The sequence below is a fragment of the Sus scrofa genome, chromosome 7, assembly GCF_054392235.1.
Source record: "Sus scrofa isolate SSC_HxYL_T2T_F1_AM1 chromosome 7, Sscrofa_HxYL_maternal_Yorkshire_Landrace_v2.0, whole genome shotgun sequence".
NCBI lineage: Eukaryota > Metazoa > Chordata > Mammalia > Artiodactyla > Suidae > Sus > Sus scrofa.
This window is the reverse complement of record NC_139389.1, coordinates 7,247,182-7,274,080: the sequence shown is the minus strand read 5'-3', so window position 1 is coordinate 7,274,080 and position 26,899 is coordinate 7,247,182. Positions and strand designations below refer to the sequence as shown.

Sequence of the window (26,899 nt, the reverse complement as noted above, 5' to 3'; positions counted from 1 at the left end):
CTGGTAACCTTATCTTTTGCCATAAGCCAACTGGAGAGTTGGGCGGACTTTCCTGAGCTGGAGGGAGGAATTGCTCAAAAGGTGAAGGCCTCATCAGGTCCTGGTGCGGCAGGACGCTGCTCAGTTCGCCTGAGCCTTTTCCCTTGAGTGGCCCAGCCTTCTCCGTCCCCGCTCTGAGCCTGGGTGCCGGTTTACGCTGGGAAGGGCCCGGGAGTGACCCCGCACTGACTTAGGCTCTCTCAGGCCCGGTGGCATGGAAGGTGAGCCTCTGCAGGGGAAGAGGTTGGAGGCGCAGTGAACGGTCTGTCATTCTTTCCCAGTAATCCCACCTAGTCTAAGGGCAAGGCGAAGCTGGCGCCACCGCACGAGGGAATTTCTGACTTAACCCCGTTGCTTGGGTCTAGATTTCCAAATGCCCCAAGGAGCCTCCGACGGGGGCTCCCGGTGGGGTGGGGTGGTGGTGGGGGATTGGCACCTGATGGTGAATGAAAAGGTAGGAAGATTCCTAGAGATTCTGGGGTGGAGCGAATGCGGAGAAAAATTATCCTGGGTGCAACTTTGGGGGTGATAGAGCTGGGAGGGAGGGTTACAGAACGGATAGGAATAAATTCCACTCACTTTTCCCAGGACACCAGAACCCTCAGAGAGCCTGAGCTCAGCATTGCCTCAAGATGGGAGCTCCCCGAAATCTGACGCCAGTTCAGCCCTCTCCTTCCCGAAGCTCAGGGAGGGGCACAGAACTCTGAGGTTGTGCAGAAAGTCCCAGGACCCGACGGCAATGGAGCCTGCATTGTGTTGGCTGCTCAGAGAGGGGGAGGGGACTTCTTGTTGCTGTCCCTTCCCTAAGCGCCCCAGAGGCAGGGAGGGAGTGGGAAAGAGAGAGAGAAAGAGAGAGATGAGGTTTTCTGATTTGAAAGAGGCCCAGAAGCCACAGTTCTGGGGACAGCTTGGGTGCTGCAATGACGCCCAAGCACTGTTAGTGTCCATGGGCCTGCCCCATCACAGGGCACAGCTGGCTCTCTAGGATGACTGGCTGGAGCCTGGGAGCTGGATGAAGCTGGCAAGTGTCCTTCTGCCTTGCCCCCCTCCCAACCCCCGCCAGGGCTCCCTCCCCCAGGCCTCAGAACCAGGCTGGTCGGGAGCTAGGGAGGGGATGGGGTAGGGAAAGGCCCTGAGGGGTGAAGCAGGTGCTTGGGGAGCAAGGGGGAAGCGGCACACTTGGGGAGACGAGGGTTCCAGGAGGGAGTCGCAGAGGTGCCGCAGACCACAGTGTCCAACTGTGGGCGTGCCTAAGGAAGGAGCAGAGGAGTTGACACCAACTCGAATTGAACCAGTCTTGGGTGCTGTGAGGGTGGGGACTGGGGTGGGGTGGGACCGTCCTTGACCAGGCTCCGCTGCTTTGCGCGCATTCTTCTGGTGAGTTCTCAAAAAGCAAATTACCCATTTCACAGATGAGTAAAGTGACATTCAGACAAGTTCAGTAACTTGCCCCAGATCTTCAGCCGGTAAATATAAATGACTAAACTGAGTTTGGACCCCAAGAGGTTGTCCTCCAGGGCTTAATTCTAGCTCCCAGCTTCTCCCGGATTTCTCGAGTTCCTCCCCCTTTCTCTCCCCTGCCCCCAACCTGGGTCCCTGCCCCAAGGATCTGAGGGGACACACACCCACGGCCTGGGCTGCCTCTCTTCCAAATAGACCTGTGATTGGCTTCAGGCTTAAGCATGCTAGCAGCTTTGCCTCTCCCCCCACCACCTTACCCCCCAAGTACCCAAGTTGGGGGTGGCACTCTTCTCACCCCACCCTGGCCCTAGTGCCGGCCCACCAGTCCTTCCTGGGCTCGGCCTGGTCCAGCCAGCTGGGTCCCAGGTCCCTCCTTCTCTTCCAGCCATGGTGCGGTAGAAGCCAGGTCGGCCCCTGGGGCCTGCAATCTTGCTCTTTTTTTTTGTTTGTTTTTTTAAAGAGAGCACAGCACCCCCCACCGGAATCGGACACAGCTGCAGGCGCGTTCTCTGCGTGTGTCCTGCACGTTGAAGAATTCAGTTTTCATCAAACTATTTCCACAGTCTGGAAAAAGCTGGAGAAGTTACATATAGATGCTTCTGGGTTAAAAAAAAAAAAAAGCCATGATTTAAGTTATTCAAAATTCGCAAGGAAAAAAAAAATCCCACGTACAAACAAAACCCCAACTTGTTGAGCAAGGTTCTAAGGCAGGTCCAAGAAAGTTTAAATCAACCAGAGACCCGGCACCGGGATGAAAGTCCCACAGCCCAGGGATGATTAATACGCCTGGGTGACATGAGGACTCCTCAGAAAGACACCACCACACCACCCTGGGGAATGCCAGGAGGAGCAAGGCCGTTTGGCGTTTGGACCGGCCGCCTGGCGTAGAGGCGCTTGTGCAGGCGGGATTAGATGGGGAAGGTTTAGTGTGGGGACAAGTCTTCACTCAGCACGGAGCTGACCTTTTGCACACATTTGCCTGACATGTCAGAGAATCTGACTTGAAACCGGTTCTTTGTTCCTCTCGCTGTCCCTACCACAGTGGCCCAGGAAAGTAACTGGGCTGTTCCAGGAGTCCCAGGCCCAAGTCCCGGACTGGTGGCTGCGGGCTTGGGGCCGCCACTACTTTGGGACCAGCACAATCGGAAGCTAAGCTCCTTATCCTCGCCTCCCTCCAGGTCAGGTGTGGTTCCTATGCAGGTGAGCTCGTCGGGAGCCCCAAATCTTGTGGCTTCTTTTAAAGCGCCCTTCTAATTAGCAGCAGCGGTGAAATCACTTGGGTGATTTTATCTGTCATGGGAAAGCAAACCCCAGCCCAAACCTCACTTGCCCATCCCAGAATCACCAGCGCCCCCATTCTCCCTTTAAAAAGTTTTAGCGGGAAAGATAAAGAGCCAGGAAACCCCAGAGGAGTGGGGGAGGGGCGGGGGATCGTGAAAGTGAGAAGAGAGGGTGGACTTTAAATCCAAGAGTAAGTGTATGAGTGTGCAAGTGTGTGCGCGCGTGTGTTCGACTCTCTGCAGTGGAAGGAGACTAAATCTGAAAGCCAGAAATGAAACAGAATCGTGACCCTCTTCACCTACTGAGAAACACTTTGATCTGAGATCCGACGCTGAGGCAGCCCTGGAGGGTTGCGGATCCGCGAGGTCGAACCTCGTGGGCAGGTGGGGAGGCCCAGACGGGGATCTGGCCCCACCGCGTGCGTCCAGGTGCCCAGCACCCCTGGGGACTGGCCCAGGCTCCGGGCCTGGCCCTTCTCGCCACCCCCACCCTCACCTCGGGGTGGAGGCTCTCCCAGCCCCAGAGTTCCGAAAGGGAAGAGCGTGCAGATGCCCCATCGCCTGAGTGTGACACTAAGTCACAACTCGCGTCGCTCCCAGCACACTCTGGCAGGCAGTTTGCCTCGGTTCCCCGGCCAGGAACTGACCGGGAAAGCGGGTTGGGGCTGTTGGGAAAAGCTGGAGCTGATGGCGAGATTGCCGCGGCTATAAATCCATCACTTCCCAGGTCAGCCCTGCGAGGCGCTGGGACTAGGGCTGGCGGAGTGAATTCCTGGGCTAGCGCGCATGCGTCGGCAGGTAGCAACCCAGCTCTTTATGACCAGGTGAGATGTTGGTGAGCAGGTAAAAAAAGGAGGATTTGCCTAAGCGATTCCAGGGAGCGGGCCCAGCCGAGCCCTACAGCCCATGCCCGGCGGGGACCCGTCGCCAGGAGCGCCGAGCCGCGATGTCCATACTTGCCAAAATGGGGGACTGGCAGGTACGGGGGTTTGCCTTGGCTGGGGCTGAGGTGGGCGGGGGTGGCGCGGGGGAGGGGGCCGGGCGGGGGGAGGCGGAGAGGAAGAGCCGTGGCCCAGGGCGGCAGAGCCGTAGGTGAGGCGCGCCTGGCAGCGCCCAGGAGTGTTCCCAGGAGAGAAAGAGGACAGGAGACACGGGCGCAGGCGGCGGCCGCGGCGCTGGGGGCCACGCGCGCCGCCGGCGGCCCGGGCGCGGGGGAAAGGCCGGCGCCCGCTCCACAGGTGGCCCCGGGGGTCCCTGGCGGTTTGCGCTACAGCGGCTCCCCCCCACCCCCACCCCCAGCAGAAACTGGGGTGGATGACTAATTCAGACGGGGGCAGGGCGCAGGGCGGGGGTGCGGTGCGCCTGCAGGAAGGTTCCCGCTCGCGACGCCTCGGGTCTTGCCCTAGACCCCCGGGAGGCGAGCGAGATGGGGATGGGGTGCTGGTGCACCTGTCTCTTTTCGTGGCTCCAAGTCGGGGGGACCTACGGGGCGTGGAGGATGGAAAGGGGGCTGGCTGGACAGGTCGCGCGCCAGCGAGCGGGTTCTTTGGGGGACTACTCCAAAGAGTTTGCGCAAAGTTGAGCGTCTCCCTCGGTCTTCCCCAAGTCAGTCTTGGTCGCTCGCGCTGCGGCTGGGGGTGACTGGGTGGGGGCGGCGGGTGGTGAGCGATGAAGCCGAAGGCCTAGAATGCGCCGAAACCAACGCCTCCAAACTTGGCCCTGCTAGGCCGCCGTCACCACAGGGCCAACGAGGCTCCAGATCCTGCCCTCCCCGAACCCCGGACCCCGACCTGGGCCAAGGAAGCCTTTGTCCAGCGCTCTCCTTCAACCTTCCAGACCTTTCCCCTAGGGGAACCAGGGCGGCTCTGTCGCCGATTTCATAATGGGAACCGCGGGGCCCTCGTTTCGCCCTAGCCAAGCGGAGGCCTGGTCAGGGCGAGAAGCTTTGTGCCGAAAAGCCTGCGGGCGGATTCGAACCAAACGCTCCGAATCTCCCAAAGAAAAGTTGAGGCCCTGCTCCTTCCGGTTCGAGTTCTTTCACTTGTTTCAGATTTCCGCCATTAGGAGTATAGTTGCGAGAAGTCCCATCTTTCACTACACTCTCTGGACTTGGGGAAAGGATGCCGTTTTGCCATATTTACTTCTTTCCTTGTAATTAATATGGATATGGAGATGTGTGTGTGTGAGAGCTCTTTTAGACCTATCTTAGTTAAACCTAAATAAATTCAACGTCTCCAAAGTTGGACTGTGTGGTTTAGGAGTTCACATCCCACACCAAACTCAAATGTTGGGAACACACAGCTTGCCCTCCCTCACCCTGTGGCCCTCAGGGCCCTTCTGTAGTCTCTTCCCTGAGGGTACGATTGGGGGACCTCTTTGACGGAGGTCTTTCAGTTTTCTGCTCAAGCCCACAAGCTTTGCTGCAGAACTCCTGGGTGTGAGAAAACGCCCAGAGCGCAGGCTTGGCCAGGGTCTGCACCTCCAATGGGCCCAAGTGAGGTTTGGAAGCAGGAAGATTACAGCCTGAAGGGGACAAGAGTGAACCCTGGGCCTGGTTCCCACCGGCTCACAGTTTGGCAAGTGCTGGGAAGCCTGGATCTTGGGTGCAGCCCGAGGATTTGGGGCCTGGCAGGGCCAGATCCTCCGGGCCTGGCCCGTTGGGCTCCTGGGGCCCACTGGGTGGTGACAATCAGAAAATAGTCATTCTGCCCCCTCGCTGTCTCTTAGCTTCTCTCCGTGTCTCAGGCAAACTCAGTTCTTCTCCTAATTTCCTCTCTACCCCCCTCAATGGGCCTGGGTCCCTGTCCCCTGCAGCGCCAGGCCTGGGGTCCCAGGGAGGCAGGCGCATTGACATGCAATGAAGTGACTTGTCGTGGTAATGACGCTCGCACTACCGCGGCTCCACTGGCTCCAGGAGCTACCGGGGCGCTGGCCCGGGCGTTTCTTCAGCGCCCGGAACGCGGGCGGCGACGCAGAGCCCGCAGGCCCCTCATCTGCACCTCAAAGGCGTCCTCGGCGGGAAAATGACAACAGTTTAACAGCCCCGGCGGGTGCGGAGCCGGAGGTCTGCGGGGCTAGGGTCGGCCAGGGCGTGGGGGGGTGAGGGGGGGTGTGAAGAAGACGCAGGCCCTTCAAGGCCTCCCCCAGCCCACAAATAGAAAGAAAGCGAAACTTAGAGCGTTCCCAGAAGCACACCGTGGCGACATCTGGGGTGTAGAAGGCCAGACACCCAAGGCCTAGGGTTGGGCCTACAGATCACTCTCTGGGGCTGCGGTCGCGGCTGGGAGGTGTCAGTCCCCCAGGCGGCTCACCTCCCGACTTAAGGCGGCTGCGTTGGGCGGCGGCGGACAAGGGCCCGGCCGCAGGGTGCGCGGCGCTAGCGCTGGAAATTGACAATTTTGCGGGCAGAGTGCGGCCCCAAGGCTGGAGCTGGGTGCAGCCGAGGGGCTGCGCGGGTGCTCAGACTGGGAAAGGAAGTGGAGGGGAGCGCCCAGGGCGAAGGGAGGCAGTCCCTCCAAATCCCCATTCGAGCGCTCGTCTTCTTCCCAACATTTTTTTCTTTCTTTTTTTTTGGGGGGGGGGGGGCTCTGGCTTACTCTGCTGAGTTTGGGGGATTTGCTGCGGTCTTCTGAAGCGAGGATTGACCTTCCGCAGCTTGGGGGGGAGGGGTCCCCCTTCTCGCACCTTTCTTCCACCTGTTAGGGAACGCCCGAATCTGCATCATTTTCTACTCCCCGAGCCTGGACGCTCTGTAGAAACCTGGGAGGCCTGGAGATTGGCACGAAACAGGCCCAGGAGGAATCAGAGGTCCTCACTAGAGCAACTCCGAGGCGAGACCTACTGTAGCTGGGGAGTTTGTGGTATTTGAGAGAAAGAACGTTTTTTACGGAGGACAAATGAGGAAACTCAGGCAGAGAAATTAATTACTCAGTATTTCCACGGATCACATCACGTCTTTTTCTTTTCTTTTTAAAATTCTGCTTCGCGGAAGGAAAAGATATAAAGCCCCGACGGGGCGAGCAGGCCCCTGGGTGGAGCGGGAGCGCCTAGACTGGCCGACCTGGAGAAGGGGGTGGCTCCCGGGCCTCCGGGTTCCGCGCCAGCCGGGCACTGCGCCGCGAGCGCGCCCGCGTTCGTAACAGCCCCAAATCATGAAGGAACTCTCCCTGCTTTAATTAAAAAGGGGAATCTTGGGAAAACTGGAGCAGATTAGCACTGCGAAGGGTTGGTTCCCAGCGATTTATTTTGATGCATGCATGACACGGCACACACATGCCGGTATTTCGGCTCAACTCCAGAAGCGACTGTGACTCTCCATAGGAGTTCTGTCTTCTTGTCCACATCGCACCCAGGAAACCCTTCGCCCAATACCACGTTGAATTAGCAGTCGGCCCTAGTTTCACACGAATGAGAGGAAAGTCATTTAACTCCTGGAGCTGTCAAGTAACCTCTTCAGGGTACACTTTTTATTTTACACGCGGCAATTAAAGGATCGCAAACCCCAGCCGAGAGACTGAAGCCGTTTGGCAAAATCTCCGACCTGGGGGGGAGGGAGGTGGGGGGGGCTCAAAGCCAATAAAACTCCCAGGGTGCTGCGGCCGGAGGCGTCGGCTGCCGCGAGCGAAGGAGATCTCTTGTTGGGCAAAAATCCTGGAGTGACTTCGCCGGTCTTGGTTTGGTGGTTATTTTTCACTGCGAAAGCGATAATGATTTCTAATAAAACTGGACGGGGCCGAAAGGACAGAGCCGCTTGTGGAAGCAGGGATGGGGGGAGAGGTGCTGAAAGCCGGGCCCCCGGCACGGCCGCTGGGACCCTGCGCGGTGCCAGGCTTCCGCCGGAGCATCTCCCTCGAGGACGAGCCGGAGAGAGGAGAAGGGCGGCATGGGGACGGGGGTGCTGGGGCAGGGGCGCGCGGCGGAGCTCGGGGGAGATTTCGTGGGCTCCCAGGCAGGCGTGCGCTCCAGCAGCAAGTTCGCAGCTCGGAGAGGCCTTTATACCTGGGTCGGAGCGGCCGGCGGCAGATTGGGGAGCTGGCGAGCAATTGGACTATTGTTGATATGCTAATGAGGCGATTAGGCTGTTGGTAAAAGGAAAAGGGAAAAGTTTCTACCATTAGAGGGAGATCTCTGAGCGCACACGGGAGCTCTTTCCCTCCTCGCCTCCTCCTCCTCACCCTCCTCCTCCTCCTCTTCGCCCTCCTCCTCCTCCTCCTCCTCGCCCTCGCCCTCCTCCTCCTCCTCCTCCTCCTCGCCCTCCTCCTCCTCTTGCGCTCACCGCCCGCAGCCGGCACTTTGCGCTTACCCAGAGAGTAGCTCCACTTGGGTGCGAGGCGGAGAGGGGGCAAATCCATTCACGCCGATCCATGAAAATGCTTTGGAAACTGACGGATAACATCAAGTACGAGGACTGCGAGGTAAGCGCGGCGCTGGCTCAGTCATTCTCGCGGCCGCAGGCACCGAGCTCTACTTCCCGCTCCTCCTCCTCTCCTCGCAGCCAGCGGCAAATGCGGGTGGGACAAACTTTCGGCAGCGCAGCGCCCGCCTCTCCGACTCGCCCGAAAAACGCAGGGGAGAAGCTGGAGAGGGAGGATAAGGACGCTCCCTTCTTCCATGTCCCTCCTTCGAAGCCCCTGTTCCACTTTTCCCTCTTTTTGCCCGACCAATTTTGACGGTGCCTAAGAGTTGAGCCAAGAGAGACGAGCGTGGGTTTTTGAAGCATTTGCTGGCAGCTGGGCACGCGTCTGTGCACTCCGCGGGTCTCCCCAACGAGATTCTGAGGGCCCAAGTCACCAGGAAAAGAAAGGAAAGAGAAATCCCTCTTCCCTTTTTAAGTCTCTCCCTGATCTTTAATCTTCCTTCTTTTATTTATTCATTCTTTCCTTCCTTCCTACCGCCCCCTCCCCACCCAACTCTTGCTAAAAAGGCTCTTTTCTGTCTGGAGAAGGGGCTCTCACACTTGGCTCTGAGCTGGGTTGCACCTCGCAGAGTGCGGGTTCAATTTGGGAGCGCTCATCTCCCAAACTGCTGCGGGGCTCCTCCAGGTTCACTGTTTTTCTGGAAGTTCTAGGCAGCTTCCCCCTCTGAGGTACTTGGTTGGCGCATCTCTGGGGTGGGGGTGGGGGTGGGGGTGGGAGGCTGCCCCGCACGGAGCCTCTTGGCCGCTGGGTCCCTATGCGTCCGACCCTGCAGCCGCCGGGAACTGCGCTGCGTGACCGTGGGAATCCTGGCAGGGCTGCCCACGACCTCTGCTGCGCGGAGCCCGCCCGGCCGATAGAGCGCGCCGCCTTGGAGCCCATTAAGGAACCCACGGTCCCTGGAGCTCTGCTTCTTGGGGCGGCCGGGGAAGCCCCAGAACGGCCAGTCAGTCGGAGGGCGGGAGGCATTGGGATGGGGCCTGGCGGCCGCTGCCCCAACCGGTTGCCCTCACCACCTCCGCTAAAATGAGCGGATGAGTCACGGGAGGGGGGATGGGGAGGGGGCAGCGACCGGAGATTACCTAAGTAAATAATAGGTGGCAGCCTCGGCTTTTGCCATTTCTTTTTCTTTTCTCTTTTCTTTTTGGCATTTAGAGCTGGGAATGTCACAGCTCTGTGCGGGCGCAGCGGCGGGGGTCTTCACTTGAAATCAGAACCTGAACGATGTGTCAACCGTCCTTTTCCTTCTCTCCTTTTTGTAGACTATTTTAAATCTTTCCCCTTTCGCGGGCCCTCCCTTTTCGCCCTCCCTCCCCCACCCACCCCAGGGATGCGGCGAGGGGTGACATCCCAAGGGAACGGGTGCTTCTTTGGGGACTTGCGTCTTGCGCGATGCAGTGTGCAGAGACTCCATGGCAGACCAGTCGCTTTGTTTTCAGGGCTGGGGGGGCGTCCCTTGCGAGCCGATCGGGGTGAAACTGAGCCCCCAAGCCTCCTAGAGATGGTTGTCGCGTCCGGGCTCTGGCCCCTGGCTGGGGCATTCACTTTCTTGGAGGCCGAAACCCTGGGGCTCGGAGCGCAGAGCCCCGGGCAGGCGGGGTCCGAAGCTCCGCGTCGCGCGAGGCGCCTTTGGGACCCTGGTGGGAGGCGATGAACTTGCACCCCCAGAGAGGGACCCTGTGGGGGCGCGTGTGCGTGTGTATGAGTGAGATTAAAGAAAAAAAAAAAAAGAGAGCGAGCGAGAGAGGAAGGAGAGGAGGATAAACAGAGTGAAGGCTGTTTCAACAACTTTGCGGTGGGCGAGCGCCGGAGCAGGGATTTCGGGTTTCCGAGCCGGCTTGGGGTTGTCTAATTATGCCGGGCTCTGCAGGGACACGCAGGAGGCGAGGTGCCGCTTGTTCTGACACCCCGGCGGGCAGACTGGCAGCGGCGGCTGCGAGGGAGCGAGTCATGTCATCCGGGGCGGGGGGGGGGGGCGTCGGGCGGGAGTGGCCCAGCCAGTCGGACGGGTTTGCTCCAGGAGCCGGGAGCCGGTGCCAGCGGCGCCCGGGCTGGGCCGCCTCGCGTCTCTGCGCGCCCCGGGCCGCGTCCCGGCTCCCCCGCCCCGAGCCCCTGCCCGGGAGAGCCAAGGGCGGGGCGGCCGCCGGCGCAGAGCGTCCGGCCCCTGGTGTCCGCGGGCAGCTGGAGCGGCGGCCCAGGCGCAGGCCGGTCCCCGGCGCGGCGCCCGGCCATGGAGGAGCGGCGCGGCGGCGGGCGGCCGGACCCCGAGCCCCAGGCCCGGCTGCGGAGCGGAGGAGCCCGCGGCCGGAGAGGGCCGGGAAGCAGCTCGGGCACCGAGAGCCCGATGAACGCCCGGACGCGGTCCCCGGCAGCTCCGGGCCGCGCCGCGCGGCCCCCGCGGCATCCCGAGGTCTGCCCCAGCCTTTTAGGTCTGATTGTCCTCGCTCGCTTCCTCTCCCCCTCCCCCTCCCCCGCGGCCTCCCCCCTCCGTGCGCTCGGGCTCGGCCCCCTCCCCCTCCTTCGCTCCCTCCCTCCCTCTTTCCCTCCCTTCCTCCTCCCGGGCTCTCCCTCCTTCCCTCCCTCCCCTCTCCCCACTCCGGGCTCCTCTCGCGCGCCCACACTTTCTTTCTCGCACACGCACGCAGACACATTTCTGCCTCTCTGCGCGCTCGCCCTCGGTCTCCCTCGCTCCCTCTTTCTCTTTCACTTTTGCCTGCCCTGCAACCTTTTAAAATGTTGCCCCTTCCCTGTGATTCGCCAGCCGCCGCGCCGCGGCCCCCCGCGCGCTCGCCCGCTCCCTCTCTCGCCCGCTTTTTGTCTCTCGCGCTCCCTCTCCCCACCTCCGATTTGCTACACTGAGGCTCCCGTCAATGGACTGCATTGAGAGCCGGCTCCGGCGCGAGTTGCCTCTCCGCTTCACGCTCGATTTCCAGGCATTCTTCCCTTATTAAGTATTCGTGTAATATTAATAGTCATGAATATCTGCTATTAGGAGGCTCCAGGAACGCTGCCCGGCGCGGTTATTAGAAGCTCAAGCGAAGCCGCCGCTAAGAAAAGAGGGGGAGACACGGATTAAGGAACACGCACACACACGCACACACACACACACACACACACGCACAGACACAGACACACACACACTTTTTGCTTTTTCCCTTTTTGGGGTTTTTCATTTTTTAAGGAACTTTGAATCCTACCCGATCACGGCAGGATAGAGACCGTGGGTTCGACCAGCTGAAGGCGCCGCTCCAATCGGTGGTTCAAGTTCGGATGGACCAGAGCGGGGCTCCAGCGCTCGGGGGAGCGGCAGCGCCGTGACCGGAGTCCTGGGTGGCGCGGGGCTCTCGGCGCCTTTTGTGTGGGGCGCGCTCGGGCGGCGGGGCAGCCGGGCTCTCCGGGCTTGCTTGTCGTTTTCCACCCTGACTCGTTACCCCAGACTCTTCGCAGATGTTAGTTCACAGTTTTTCAGCTATGGTGAGTCCCATCCCCACCCCCATCCCTGTTTCCTTAGGAATTCGACTCTGGAAACCTGGGGCTGCCGAGCGGCCCGAGACTTCGGGTTCCTCGCCCGGCTGTCCTTCGGGGCACCCCCTTTTCCGTTTGCATTCCCCTCTCTCCTCCTTTCTCTTCCTCTTTCCCCTTCTTGAAGCGAATGCGGTCCCCCCCACCCCACCCCCCGACCCCCGCTCGACCTCTCCCGGCGCGCAGACCTACCTCGCCGCTGCTTCCCGAGGCGTGTGTCTCTCGCCACGTTCATCCTGATTTCCTCGCCTCTTCACTTGTTCCCGAGCCGTTCTCAACATCTGATGCTTAATTCGGCTGCAGGAAAACGCTGCCCGGCGTGCCCCTTCCCCTCGGGGCCCGGGGCTGAACCTCCGAGGTTTCCCGTTCCCTGGAACCCACTCCGTTCGCTTGTTTTGCAAGCGAATTGCAATAGAGGAACACAAGTCAGGCGTTTCTTCTGCCCTTTGGGGCTGGGGTGGAAGGGGCGGGGGCCTCCGCCCCGGGGTGCACCTCTCTCTTTTAAACCCAATATAAGGCTGAATCTTTTCATTTGAAACCTGGTCTTGGCTTCCCCCTCTCCCCGTCCCTATCATAAATCGACCCTGTGCAGGAAAAAAAAAAAAAAGGCGCCTGAGGATTCGGAAAAGACAGCCCCCTATTCCGCGGTTAAAACCTTCTTTAGGCTGGTAATTTCAACGAGGGCTTCCCTTACAGCCCCTCTACGAAATATGTTTCTATTTAAATAATCATGAAATGGTAATGGTCTTTGAACGGGTTTGACTTTTTCCTCGAAATAAATGGAACAGGGTAAACAATAACGCAGTGGCAGGCAGGTTCAAATCCAGGGACAGAGAAGAGGCCGCTTCTGCAGTTTAATAGTTAGGAATTTTAATTTTGCTTAAGGGAGGTTTCACTCTGCAGCCTAACGAGCTGTGTTCCGGGAGGCCCCTTTCTGCCGTTTTTTCCCCCCTTGGAAAGAAACGCCTAAGGAGAGTCTCTAAAGCGCCCACCTTGGCACCATCTAATTCCCTGCGTTTGGGGAAGGGCCCGTTTCACTTCTGGAGAATTTTCTGCAAAGAACCACTCAGGGCTCCTTTCGTGCCGGCGGCCTGCGGACAGGAATGGGCGGTTTCCCACGCAGTCTGGCGGAGTGGATTTTGTGTGGCAGCTGTAACTCGACGCCTGATGTCTCCTTCTCTCCCCTTCTTGTCGCTCTCTTCCAGGACCGTCACGACGGCACCAGCAACGGGACGGCACGGTTGCCCCAGCTGGGCACTGTAGGTCAATCTCCCTACACGAGCGCCCCGCCGCTGTCCCACACCCCCAATGCCGACTTCCAGCCCCCCTACTTTCCCCCGCCCTACCAGCCTATCTACCCCCAGTCGCAAGATCCTTACTCCCACGTCAACGACCCCTACAGCCTGAACCCCCTGCACGCCCAGCCGCAGCCGCAGCACCCGGGCTGGCCCGGCCAGAGGCAGAGCCAGGAGTCTGGGCTCCTGCACACGCACCGGGGGCTACCCCACCAGCTGTCGGGCCTGGATCCTCGCAGGGACTACCGGCGGCACGAGGACCTCCTGCACGGCCCCCACGGGCTTGGCTCAGGACTCGGAGACCTCCCGATCCACTCCTTACCTCACGCCATCGAGGACGTCCCGGTAAGAGGCCGCGCGGGCAGGGCGGCGGCGGAGGAGGCGCAGCCCCTGCTCGCCCCCCTCCCCCAAGCTCCCCACCACGTCCAGCCGGAGGGGGCCTGGGCTTCCCCCTCCGTGGTGTTGGCTTTCTCAAAAAGCCTCGTTTTATTTTGGGGGGAGGGGGGTGGACCCTTGCAGGACCCTCCTAGACAACCGCATTAAACATTTGCACAAGTAGTTGAGAGAGAGAGAGTTCTGCCCCTAGAACAATGGTTCCTGGACCTCCTGCAAACAATGCCTGCGTTACCATTTATATAAATCAGACGGGTTTCTATAAATCACCGTATCTTGTCACCGGTGATACCTTCCCCTCTCCACGACGGTAAACCGTTTCAGTTGGGAGAGGATCCGAGTCCACCGCTGAGGCTGTCGTGGGGATTTCTGAAAAACGTGTTAGAGTCCACCAAAAGAACTCATTTAAATGCCCTAGCAATTTAAGGGAAAGTGTGAAGGATAGACGAAGAAAATGATTTTTTTACTGGATTTTGTGAACACCAGTGATATCTGAAAGTTATGTGTCCACCCTACCCTGATTAAAGAACACTAAGCAGCAAATCCGGGCAGGACATTAAATGCAGCCTTTTTCTCTTCCTAGGGGTGCTAAGTGCTGACCTCATAAATCATTAGCTAGGTTCCCAACGCCTATCAGAACCTGCTACACCCCATATTAAATTAAATGTTTTGAGACGATTGGGCAGTGCATTCTTTGAGTTCTAATTCAGTTATCAATAAATGCAGCTTTGAATGCTTTCTAAATCAGCGTGGTATTAGCGCATTTACTATTTACAATGCAAGCCAGGCTATTGATAATTTGAAAATACTTTCTGAAATTAAATTTAAACCAGCATCTCTGCTTCAATCCTACATATTTATGGTCGCCTCACAACCTTCCTGAAATGGAATTAGAACAAGTCAATAATTTTATTAAAGCTGTAAAGGCTCTGTTAATGCTGCTTTTCTTTGGAGAGGAAATGTATCTGGATGTGATTTTTGCTAAAATGCTATTTCAAATTACTGCATCAAATATTGCAGCAATATGTCCGTTGACAGTTTAATGATTCCTGCATTAGATTGCAAAGAAAATGGTCAGATGAACTTACCTGCTTGCTTGGTGAATTTAAAACATTATTTAAGTTACATAGGCAAATAGGATATTTATTACGTCTCTCATTTGGCCTAGTTAATCGCTGAAATTTGTTGGTTATGTTTAGCAGCCTAGCATGGAAAGCAAGAAAGTAGGCAGTTGATCCAACATGGGGTTTAGTAAGCATTGTGTGTGTGTGTGTGCGTGTGTGTGTGTGTGTGTGTGTGTTACAGGTTTTTAGACACTGATACAGGTACGAAATGCTGCATTTCATGGAAAGTAGAAAGAGAGGAGTAATAGTTGAGAAAAGAGCAATGAAGAAACAAACCTGGAAGTTGTGATCAATTTTAGGTCCCCTTCCCAAAGAGTCTCTGAATCCTTTTCTTAGTCTGCTCCTTGGAAATATTTGAATTACAAAATTACTTTGCAAGCTTTTGGAGCTACTGTGAATTAGAATTGCTCTGCTTTGCAAAAATTCCAAAGTGGCTGGTGTGAATTCTTAACACTTGTATAGTCATTCTTTGTGGTGAAATTGGCCTACAGGCGAAATTAACCAAAAGACCAAATAAAAACAAGGCAACCCAGTTGCTGCTCTTCCTCTTCCCTCCTCCACCTTTTAAGAAAAAAATTCCTTCAAAGGAATTTGGGTCAAGAAAAGGGTTGTTTTCAATTTTCCCATTGCTGCAACAGTTAACCTTTAATAAGAATGACTGCCAAATATTTAAGAAAATCAAATCGATGGTGAAAATTATTTAATCATTAATATCTCGGTGGGGTTTTAAACTTAACAGTCTTCCCTGTATGGACGAGGTCTAGAAATAACACAAATAAAAGTATTATGCCACACTACATTTACTTTATGGGTTTAGGGTACATGCATAAAGGGATCATATTTCCCCATATAGTTAAAACACAAGAACTGCAGCAGTAGTCATTTCTGAACATTTCTCAATTTAATTATACTTAAATCCAGAAGCACTTTAGGCAAGTTACAAATGAGAGCATTGAGTATAATAAAACCTGTAATAAAGCAACTTAGTACCATCCACCCGGAATCATTGCGATCAGGCACAATTAACAGGAGCATAAATCCAAGACAGAATGGAAAATGTTCGAATCAGTATTATTGTTGGACAAAGACTAGAGAAGGAAGTAATAGTTTTTTTTTAATGGTAATGCCTGTGTTTGGTAACGATTGCGAAATCTTCTATCTCAGCAGCCCTGGTGCTAATTTGTAAACACAGCCAGACATTATATTGCCTGTCAGTTTCTGCATTAGAAAACATGATTTCATTTTACTTTCTAATCACGTTTTGACTCCAGCACACACGTATATCCATCCATCTGTAAAAAGAAAAGAAAAGAAAAGAAAAAAGACATAAACCCACACTAACAAAGCTGCAACAGATCTGCTGCTGGACACAGGAAAACCTCCAACTTTTTTTTTTCTTTTTATCATTTTTTATATACCCATCCAATATCCAATTTAGACAGTAGCCCTTTCTTAATTTTCCCCCCATTTTCCCATAAGTGAAGGTGTGTATACACATTTGCTCTCTTTATCACACACCTAAGACGTTTCTACTGCTCCCCTGTTACTCCTGCCCCTGTCATTTCTATTGTGTTTCTCTCGGGCTTATGCTGCCCGAACACTGAAATCGCTGAAGTCCGAAGTCTCCGAGGCGCCACACTAAAGCTAGGTGTATTTTTAAAGGTTGAACTGACTGTGGGAAAGATTAGGTGCTCCAAAACTCGATGTAATTTCCAAAGAAAGTTTTATTCCCCACCCCCACCTCCTTCAAACATGGATTATTTGCTGGGGGAGGAGAAATTGGCCGTGGCTGCACAGTGAAACCCTCTTGAGCAGCAAAGCCCCAAATTCCATAAGCCAAGATGAGATGTTTATATATAAATGTCACTAGATGGGAGGGGGGATTTCGAGTCTACACCTTCCCCTCCCCCATCTTGCACGGAATATTCATTTCCTTTTGTTTTGATTATACACTTACATCCATGTGTATCCTTTTGTTGCAGCATGTAGAAGACCCGGGTATTAACATCCCAGATCAAACTGTAATTAAGAAAGGTAAGCCATTTCCTTCTGCATTCCAAGCATGTCCTTACAGGCACAGTGCTATTTAAAAGAACTTGCAGAGCTGTATTTATTTTTTTCAAGTTGGATTTCCTAGAGGCTCAGAATTAGCGAATGGATAGCCAAAGAACAGCAATGGCTAAATGATCGGCTTTCAGTGTGTTAGTAATGGCAACAGGCTAGCTTTGTTCTGATTCCATGACTTGGCCATTTAATTTAGTTTAATGATATCTGGATAAACATATGAAATGTGTAATAGTTGAATTGATTTGGAAGTGGCCTTTCAATTTCGAAATGGTTTTAACAGTTTAGTTAATCCATTGTGTGAGTGGCCATGAGGGTTAAGAAGTGTATAATGCTAAAACAGTGCAAGTAATTTAATATTAATATAGGCACAGATGCTAAGGCACAGCACTTCTTACCAGAGGGGGGGAAAAAAAACTCTTTCATGTTCTTAAATTTAATTTCTTATTAGCTGTTTAAGGGTTTTTAAACTTTGTGAATTAGGTTAAGAAAAACTTGGCTTTTGGTTAAAATTAGCTTCTTGAAGATGTCAGGTTTATTAGCATAATTGTCTGGAGTGGAAATTGTTTTTAAAAAGTGTCAAGTGATTTGGATGGGTTTGTAATTTGTATTGTGTTTAGTAAGTAGAAATAAAGTTTCCTGGACTAAATGCTATTCACAGCAGCTTTTTTTTTTTTTTTTTTTTTTTTTTTGTTATGGTGGCAATGTTACATTTCAGGCTTCTAGGCACCACCAGAGAATGATGCTATATAAAACTGTTCTCATTTCTAACCCCAATCAGTGTATTGTTAGCTAAAGTTTCATTTTTGCATCTGTGAAGTCTTTGTCACGTCAAATTAGATGTGCAAGGGATAAATCTTAAGAGATGCTCTTTCCAAGTCGACATGATAATTGGCTCTTTTATTAGTAATCTCTCAAGAGTTCGTTTAACTCCTATTGTCTCTATTAGCCTCCCCAGAGCTATTAATGTCACAAGTGATCTATCCAAAACCTAGAGGCCCCCCACCTCCCTATACGTCTAAAATACCCCCATTAAAGAGGCAGGAGTACTGCGATGAGAATGTATGCATATTATTATGTATGTCTCCATGCGGAATTTTAAAATATAAGGCGTATACTCAAACGATTATGAATGCATCTGAATTATATTGGTGTTAGAAATGTAATGTGTTTTGGTACACTTTCTGTTGGCCTTGAATTTTTTTTCTAAGTATGGTGGATCCAAAGTGAAGAGCTCCTGATTTTAATTAACAAGAATATATCCTCCTCCTCCCCTCCTCCTCTAAAAGAAGATGCTTAAGCGCAGGACAGTTAACTATTTGCTCATCCTAAGAACACACTTCTAGTAGGGTGTAGGCCTGTTTATTTCTTTCTCCCAGTTCAAAAAAGGGGCTTGGAATAGATTTCCAAAAGCCGAGCCTTTTTCACAGCGAAACACAGGAAAGGGCCCATTTATCAAAAGGATGGATATGTGTGGTGTGTGACAACAGGCTTGGTGTCTTGACAGAAATGCTCATTCACAGGCTGCTTCCGCCACCTGATTTTAATTATAGGTCTTTGAAGCCAATTTCTCCCCAGCACAAACCCCTCGCCCCACTAAAACTCCCACGCGTACAGAGCTTGCTCCCCTGCACCTTAAGCCCGTGCTCCAGCACCCCGTCCGGGGCTCTCGGATGCTGAGAGCCGAGAGGGTCACGATTTCACCACCATCTCTAGGCAGCGCCCTTGCGGTGAAAAGGAAAGGGTCCAGACGGAAGCACGGGCCTGGCTGGCGGGGCAGGGACGCCTCCCGGCCGCCAGTGAGACGCGCCGAGGGGCACAGGCTGCATCCCCGGGGATGGAGCAGGGAATGGGGCAGGAGGTGGGGAAAGAGCCACGCGATTTTCAGGGCTGGGAGAAGAGCGGGGTTGAGGCGCAAGTTTGGACGCCGGCCCTGCCCGGGGAGAGGGCTCGGGAGGGACCCTCGAAGCCCACACGCGGCCTCCCCGTCTGTCTCCGCAGGCCCCGTGTCCCTGTCCAAGTCCAACAGCAACGCCGTCTCCGCCATCCCCATCAACAAGGACAACCTCTTCGGCGGCGTCGTGAACCCCAACGAAGTCTTCTGTTCAGTTCCGGGTCGCCTCTCGCTCCTCAGCTCCACCTCGAAGTACAAGGTCACGGTGGCGGAAGTACAGCGGCGCCTCTCACCGCCCGAGTGTCTCAACGCTTCGCTGCTGGGCGGAGTGCTGCGGAGGTGAGGCCCGGCGCGGCCCTGCCCGCCCCGCCCCGCGGCCGGGGGAAGCACCGCGCCTGCGCCGCGCCGGCGACGCCAGCGGGCCTCGCGCCAGGGCCCTCCCTTCGCGGGAAAAGAAAGGGGCGGGGAGAAAAGCGTAGAAGCGGGTGGGTGGGAGTTGGGGGCGGGGCGAGGCGGCGCGCGCCTGCGCTCTTCGCCGCCTTCCCGCGCGCTCCGTCGCTCGGAGGGCGGGCCCGGGCCGGCCGGCGCCGCGCGCGCACCGGGCCCTCCACCGCCTCCCGCCCCTCCCCGCGCGCAAGCGCAGCTCGCTCCGCCGCGGGCTCAGTCCCGGCCGCTGCAGCCGCGGGGCGCCGTGCACCCGCCTTTTCCCTCCCCGCGCACACCTTGCAAGCCCTGGAAAACTTCCCCTCGGGCAGCTCACTTTGCCTTACCTCCGTGTCTGGTCTCCGAGGCGCCCGCGGGCCCTCGAGTAGGGTTTTCAGTAGAAGGCAATGGTGTTCTCTAGAGTCTGGCGCCACGCCCCCCCCCCCCATCGCTGCCCTCTCCCCCCCCAGGCCAGAGGCAGACCCTCGTGCCAGAAATGCTAGCGCTACCGCTTCCCGTGTACTGCGGCCCCGTGTGTGCCAGGCAGCGTGCAAGGCACGCTTCGGTGCGTTATGTGTGGTCGCTACCGACGACTGCGTGTTGCATACGTGGCCAGGGATTCTCGGCTCCCCCGCGCGAGATCGGAATGATTCATTTCGTAGATAAAATTTCACAAGGGTCGGCGAAGTGAAGCACCTTCCCCGCGGGCAAGTCCCCCGCCCGGTGGGCTTCCACCCAACGTTGTGTGTGGCAGGTCATGTGTTGTACTTTCCCAGGAATATTTTCTTCAGTTCTTTTTGATTTTTCCTAAGAAAGTAGACCAGAAACTTCATTCTTTTGACCTCTATTCCTCTATCTATTTATAGACCTAGAGTTCCTCGGCGATGGGTATATCCCATACAAAGGCTACAAAATCGTTTTTTGGAAGATTTTAACATCAGCGCTTCCACTCTTTCCTTCCTCTTTCACGAGCATCTGCTGTCCCTTTTTAATCTTTCACTGACACAGATCTGAATCCCGCCCTCTGCCTTTTCCTCCCCTTCCCCCATCCCCAATATTGGAGACTGTTTACCTAGGGGAGTATAATCTAATCCACACAATTAAAGAGCACTTGAGTAGGGAATAAAATCTGAAATTAATTAATTTGCTGTTTTATTTAAACAATTTATCTTAACCACTTTCTGATTATGGGAGTCTATTTAGACATCTATTTAGAGCCACCTCCATTGTCTCTGAAATCAGTGAAATTTTTAAAGGCTGGTATCAACTTTTGACCTTATTGGTTAGGCTGGTGACATGGCATGTAAACAGTTGGTGAAATGAATTTCCTATTGGGGCTAAAGCCAGAGCAAGAAACGTGAGAGTGATGGTGGGAGTGATGGTTACTTTGGTTACTCTGAGCAGCCAAACAGCAGATCTTGCAAAGACCATTTAAAGACCCCATTGGGATCTGTGTGATTGTCACAACAGGGAAAATGTACAGTAGTCTGTTGAACTCAAAAATGCCTCATGCCCTAGAGATGAGAGCTGTGTTTGTCTGTGGTTCTTCTTTAGAAAGTTGGAAAGTCAAGCCTTCCAACTTGCCACAGTAGTTGCAGTAGTAACTGAACACAGGAGCTGCTTTACAGTTTAACAAGCGTTTATCTCCTATGATCTTTCTGTACCACTCATTCCTAGGTGTCCCTCCCTTACATATCTTGGGGCCAGGATGCTTAATTTTTAAAAGCGCATTTTAGGAAGGTGTCGAGATGACTACAGTGTGATACAGAGCAACCAACTGTGTTCTAAATCCCTTTCTCGCATATATTTGTGAAACAGGGCGAAGTCTAAAAATGGAGGAAGATCTTTAAGAGAAAAACTGGACAAAATAGGATTAAATCTGCCAGCAGGGAGACGTAAAGCTGCCAACGTCACCCTGCTCACATCACTAGTGGAGGGTAAGCGAGTCCACTTGCTAACAAGGAGGGATGTTTCTTCTGGGGAAATGGATGCTACTTAGTGGCCAGATGTTTGGTTGTGTTTTGTATCAACTGGGCAGTTTCATTTTTTTTTCCCCCCAGAAAAATATCGCTGGAAGTGAACAGGATTCTTGCCTGGCAAAAAAACTCTTTGCATTTATTCCTGTCCACCTTTCCTCTTCCCTTCTGCCACATAATTACACCTCCCTAGCCCGATTCTGACCCAAACAATGTGAAAATTTAAGAACTGCGTAGTCTTCAAGTTCCTGTCTCCTTTATCGAGCTCAGCAGTAAATCACTTAAGCTATTCTGACATCTGCCTTTGAGAAATGCGTGACCATTACTTCCTGAATTAATTTGGGAATCTTTGACCTGCATCCTGATTTAAGACCGTCCTGAAAGCTCAGGGTTCTATGCCCTTTTAGTTTTTTGCTTTCCAAACATATGCCCCCTTATCTCTTACTTAATTGTGCCTCTCTCCTGGAGAGGAAGAAAAGTGAGCAATTGTAGACTCTGAGTGAGTTATTTGGATAGGAAAAGAAAAAAGAAATAGAAGCAGTGCAGAAAGTTTCTCAAGTCAGCTTTCACACACACACACACACACACACACACACCTTCTAAACCCCTCAAAACAAAGCTAACGCCCTGGTCTAGACACACCAGAGTCCAGTCACAATCCATCACAGTCCTCCTTCCTCCCAGATCCCTGGTAAGTTTGTCAGATACTAAACTGGCTTAAGTTTGGGTGTGTTGACATGAGTATATACTTCTCTTGCATTTTCCTCTGTGTTCTCTTGGAAATGTCTAATGCCAAGAGGGGGAAAAAAAAGGCACTTACATTGTGGAGCAGATTTCAAAACTACCATTTATATTTAAGATACCTTGGCTTCTTTACATCCAGTATCTGAGGAGATGTAGGCTAATTGAATTCAAGTTCTAGCTTTGAGAATCAGTTTTTAAATGTTTAAAAACTTACCGTTGAGGAGAAATCCCATGAACCATTTGTTCAGGGTGTCAAAGATGCTACTAATAGAATCGTGAAGTAATAAGCAATTGTTCAGGCCTGGAAACTCATCGACCGTAGCCCAGTGTTAAAACTCATACCGGTACCTTCAAAACCTATACCCTTCAGACCCCAGAAGAATTACATGCAGAGAATCTGGCAGTAGTGGCTTTGGGTGTCGTTTGAAAGTGCGTTTGGGTTTGGGGGTTGAGTCCTGGAGCAGGGAGGCAGTTTCTGGAGAACTGTTATTGTTTGTGATCCGCTCCATTTTATGGAAACAAGCTCAGCGGAGAGGCCTTTGATGCTCTAATTGGCGCATGCGTTCTTCCGGAGCTGGAGCTAATGGCAGGAAGCCCTGCAGTAAAAACCAACTGGTTCAGGAAATTAAAACCAAAGATTCGAAAATCAACAACACAGACAGACTCAGTGGAGTGACCCTCAAATCCTCTTGGTTAATCGGTTTGGATGAACAGATAATTATATGCGATAAAGTTAAAATGTAAACCCTTAGCTGTTCCCTTGCAGAAAAGCTCAAGGAGTAATTATGAATATCATTTATGAATGTGTTGATCGGTGTGAGGTTTGGAATACCAGAAACCTTTTAAAAGAGAGGGTGGGAAAAATGTCATTGGGGTGGCGGATGAGCCTGGAGGGGAATGGGTGGGATTTACGTTTTCAAATCATTTTGGCCATCTGGGATCCGTGGCCATCTCCCCCCACCCCCCACCCCCCCTGCACCCCCAAGAAATGCATCCACCAGATCGTACAGAGAAGGAAAGAAAATACCTGAAGTGAGAAAACAAGTCGTTTGGGTTTCCTACAACATCTGGGTTAAGAAAATAAGAGAGTTGGGAGGAAGTTTGGATCTCAACTCGGCTCAGCCTCCCGCCCTCCCTCCTCTCTCTCACCTCTTGCCAGGAGAAGCCGTCCACCTCGCCAGGGACTTTGGGTACGTGTGCGAAACCGAATTTCCTGCCAAAGCAGTAGCTGAGTTTCTCAACCGACAACATTCCGATCCCAATGAGCAAGTGACAAGAAAAAACATGCTCCTGGCTACAAAGTAAGACATTTACCTCTTCGGGGTCTGTGTGTCTCACTGTCAAGAGAAAACAAAACTCAGAATCGTTTCTGCTCTCCCTTTGGGCCTCTCTTCCTTTTGTGTAAATCAGCTTGGTTGGTGGCAATATGAAAGTGACGACACAATCTTACAAACCGTAATGGGTCTCCGAGGGGAGAGACAAGGAAGATTGTGAGTGTGTGTTTCCTCCTTCCCTCTCTCTTCTGCCCACCTTCTCATTAAAAAAATCATAATACTAATGTGTGGGATAGAGTGTGGATTTGATGGAAACTGAGGGTGGATTTGTGACCATGTTATTTCAGAAAGACCAGAATAGAATTCTTAAAGGAGTGACAGGCTTGTCTGTATCAGTGTTTGTTTCTTATCAATACGTCCTCCAAGAACAAGGATTAATATAAGCAGTGGCTTGCAAAATGTTCAGGCCGGAAGCTGTCCTCATTTCCATCCTAATCCTTTCTCGCATGTCTTGCCTTCCTTTCTGGCCCTCCTCAAAAGTCCTGTATACACACCCACACCCACCCGTTCCCCACAAGTTCTAGCCTACAGGCGAGATGTCAGATAGGTTTCAAAATGGCCCAAGTTCTATTCCCACCGGGTGACTGGGCTGAATAGGCTTCTCCAGGTGGTGTGTGAAAAGAAAATGACTGTTTTGATATGTTTTCTGGAAATTCAAAGTCTTGTTTGGAAGCCCTTAATTATCAAAGTCCACGTCACAGGAGGGCATGGAACCAGGGGGCAGAGGCTGAGGCCTCGGGGGTGGGGTCTTTTCTGGCCCCGGGACATCAGCTGGCCTTGGAGGAGGCAGCCTGCCTGTGCTCCCACCCATCCTCCCCCCCCTACCCAGCATCTCCCCACCCCCAGCCCCACCCCAGGGCCTCTGCTGCCTCAGGAAGGCCCCAGCTAGTCCTGGCTTCCCAGATTCAGAGCTTCCGCTGTGCAGGCCCCATTGCCTGTATTCCAACTTCTCTTCTCTTAGCTTCTAAGGACACCCACAGTCACCATATCCCTAGACATTTTTTTCTTTTCTTGGGGGGGGGGGTTGGACAAGAGGTGAAATGGCAGATTGAAATGTCTGTCTGTTTCTTCTTCCCTAAACTACTCTGAATTATCCCCATGTAACAGGGGCTTTTTTGGGTGCCTTTTATTTTTAAAGGCAAAATTCTCCCAAGACAGGTTTGGCCTTTCTTGTCCACCCATCTGCCCTGATTTGAGGGGGCATGACTGGAGAGGGAGAGGCCATCCCCCAGACTGCTGCTGAGAGATCTCTCTAGAAGATCAGGGGAGGGGGGTCTCTGTAGTATTTGGAGCAGGACCTCTGATGAGCACCTGCCCTTGGTATGGAAGGGATGCTTGTGTTCCTGACTCCTTGTCCCTGTCACTCACCTTTGCTTCTCTCCCATAACATGCGAAATGTTTTCCTGCATCCAGGATGTTTGGTGTGAGAGAGAAAACAGGGGGGTAGAAGTGTGGTGTAGCTGAGAGGGGAGAAGGAGACACACAGGAAGGGGGGGAGCGTTTGTGGAAGGGTTTAAACTCCCCCCCCTTTTCTCCCCCCCCTCCCCTGCCTGCCCGCCGGTGTCAGGTCAGGTGTCCCCTTGATGCAGGCAGAGGTACCTGCAGGGAGATGCAGGGAGAAAGGTTTTCTCTCTGCTGCTGGCGCTGCCCTCAGGGGAGCCTCATTTCTCTCTCTGCTCCACTTGTGCTGCAGACAGATATGCAAAGAGTTCACCGACCTGCTGGCTCAGGACCGATCTCCCCTGGGGAACTCGCGGCCCAACCCCATCCTGGAGCCCGGCATCCAGAGCTGCTTGACCCACTTCAACCTCATCTCCCACGGCTTCGGCAGCCCGGCGGTGTGCGCCGCGGTCACGGCCCTGCAGAACTATCTCACCGAGGCCCTGAAGGCCATGGACAAAATGTACCTCAGCAACAACCCCAACAGCCACACGGACAACAGCGCCAAAAGCAGTGACAAAGAGGAGAAGCACAGAAAGTGAAGCTCTCCTCCAGCCCTGCCCCCGGACCCGCGCCTCGCCGCCCCCCCCCCCCCGCCGCCGCCCCCCCCATCTCCATCGCCATCTCCCCCCACCGGTGCCCCCCCCCCCCCATCGACCGCCGCCGGCAGGTGAGCTCCGGGATCAGCAACCCCCCCACTGCTGCTACTGCTGCTGCTGCTGCCGCCGCCGCTGCCGCCACGCCTTCGGTTCGGAGGCTCGGGGTCCTGGGGACAGCGCTCCCCGGCGAGAGGGGCGACCCTGCCGCCTCAGGCCCCTGCCTCGACTTCCCCGATCCGCACCACCTCGCCTCTGCCCTTGCGTGGAGCCTCAGAGCACAGAACAGGCCGTGAAGCGGGCAGAGAAAAGTTCTGTCCGAGTGTGTGAACCCTTTTTTTTTTTTTTTTTTTTAAACACCGCAAATCAACAGCAATGACAACCACAAAATTCAAACTTTTTTTTTTTTTTTAGAAAAAAGAACGTAAAAATTAAAAAAAAAATGATATGCGCTTCATGGGATGGAATCACCACCTTCCTTTACATACCGTTCAGATTGTAGCCATACTTAAAAAAAAAAAAAAAAAAAAGAAAAGAAACAGAGAAAAGAAAAAGAAAGCAAAGGCAAAAAGGATCATGACATTTTTATCAGTATTGTGAATAAACTTGAACGCAGATACAGGAAGTTCCATGTCTTGTCTTCAGTTACAGAAGTTTTCCCTCTTCAAGGTAAAGCGACCAACTTGAACTTTCTCTGGCAACACGATTCACAGTTATATAAGGGAATCAGTGTTCACGTCTCTGTATATATTTATTTATGTGTAATTTAATGGGAATTGTAAATATGGTGAGTCTGTTTTAAACCTTTTTTTTTTTTTTTTTTAATTTATCTGGTAATCTCGTTTACCTCTTGTTTAGTGGGTTTTGACTCTCTCCCCTGGTACTTACTTAGGAATCCAAGGTTTGGGGGATTTTTTTTTTTTTTCTTCTTCTTTCCCCTCTGGGATTCATGAATTTAGCCCTGTTGTAGCATGTTCAAGATGACAATGAAACAGCTGAACACAATTTAAAAAGGAAAATAAAAAAATTTATATATAATTAGTAATACATTTAGCTTTTCATTGAACTGAAAGAAAAAGTCCTATGGAACCCTGGAGAGATTTTTAACCTGAGTGGTTGGATAACTGTTCTCTGTATTGTGGGGAGAAAAAAAAAAACAAAGTTTATTTTATTCCACTGTCCTCCCTTAAAGGCAGCATTTGAGCAATAAATGAGCATTGTCTTTAAACCAAGGGTTAGGGATTTCTTCTTCTTCTTCTTCTCCTTCTTCTCCTCCTCTCTCTCTCTTTTTGTTCAAAGAACTTCAAACATGTGGGACCACCTGGTCTTCTGTATTTTCACTGGTCATTTTGGAAAAGCAGTTCTAGCTGTATTGTATTGAGTTGTACTGGCAGTAGTTTTCATGCCTGTCAATGTATCATAGTCCTTTGTTGCCCAGATAAATAAATATTTGATACGCTTTATGTCGATTTTTTTTTATTCAGTGGCTGTCTTTACCCAGGCGTATTTTTGTTCTTGGCAGTATTTTTTATTCAGTATGGTTACAGTAATTGAGTTTAACTCTCCCTTGGCAATTGCTCCTTGCAATAAGCAGCTGAACCCATTGTTTCCCTCAAGTATAATAAAAACTTACTTTCAACTTGGAGTTCAGAGCAGGGTATCATTTAGATATTCCATTGAGTCTGTATTCAGACAAATGACACAATAAAAACCCAGTGTATTCTTTTGGATAAAAGATTGTACTGCTAAGGGAACGGCATACTATCTTTTCCGTACTAGAGCCATTAATTTTATTATTAAAAATAAAGTTTTATTTATGTTGGGCCTTTTAGGTTTTCATTTGTGTTTTGAAAACCAAAATATAAAACCTTCAGAACCGAACCTTAAGGATGACCAAGGA

The 26,899-nt window shown here is 52.8% G+C and overlaps 1 protein-coding gene across 5 annotated transcripts; it reads left to right on the top strand.

Annotated features, from left to right (window-relative positions):
* The first annotated feature begins 3,625 nt into the window (after nucleotides 1–3,625).
* Nucleotides 3,626–26,462, top strand: TFAP2A (transcription factor AP-2 alpha). Of its 5 annotated transcripts, none has more exons than XM_013977415.3 (8): nucleotides 3,626–3,759; nucleotides 12,922–12,979; nucleotides 13,119–13,356; nucleotides 16,511–16,562; nucleotides 18,594–18,825; nucleotides 20,728–20,846; nucleotides 22,789–22,930; nucleotides 24,657–26,462. In XM_013977415.3, exons 1-8 carry the CDS (start codon nucleotides 3,687–3,689, stop codon nucleotides 24,943–24,945), a joined length of 1,203 nt encoding a protein of 400 aa, XP_013832869.2. In that variant the 5' UTR covers nucleotides 3,626–3,686; the 3' UTR covers nucleotides 24,946–26,462. The 5 variants fall into 5 exon arrangements, with proteins under 5 accessions (XP_013832869.2, XP_003482173.2, XP_003482172.2 ...); XM_001924622.8 differs by lacking the exon at nucleotides 3,626–3,759 and adding exons at nucleotides 10,812–11,145; nucleotides 11,631–11,668 and having other exon boundaries at nucleotides 12,922–13,356; XM_003482125.4 differs by having other exon boundaries at nucleotides 12,922–13,356.
* The last annotated feature ends 437 nt before the right edge of the window (nucleotides 26,463–26,899 follow it).

Coding starts and splice junctions, on each gene's coding strand:
- TFAP2A (XM_084966860.1), top strand. CDS start 10,425: ATGGAGGAGCGGCGCGGCGGCGGGCGGCCGGACCCCGAGCCCCAGGCC. Junction 18,826..20,727: donor CTGGGCGGAGTGCTGCGGAG/GTGAGGCCCGGC, acceptor TTTGTGAAACAG/GGCGAAGTCTAAAAATGGAG. Junction 22,931..24,656: donor AACATGCTCCTGGCTACAAA/GTAAGACATTTA, acceptor CTTGTGCTGCAG/ACAGATATGCAAAGAGTTCA.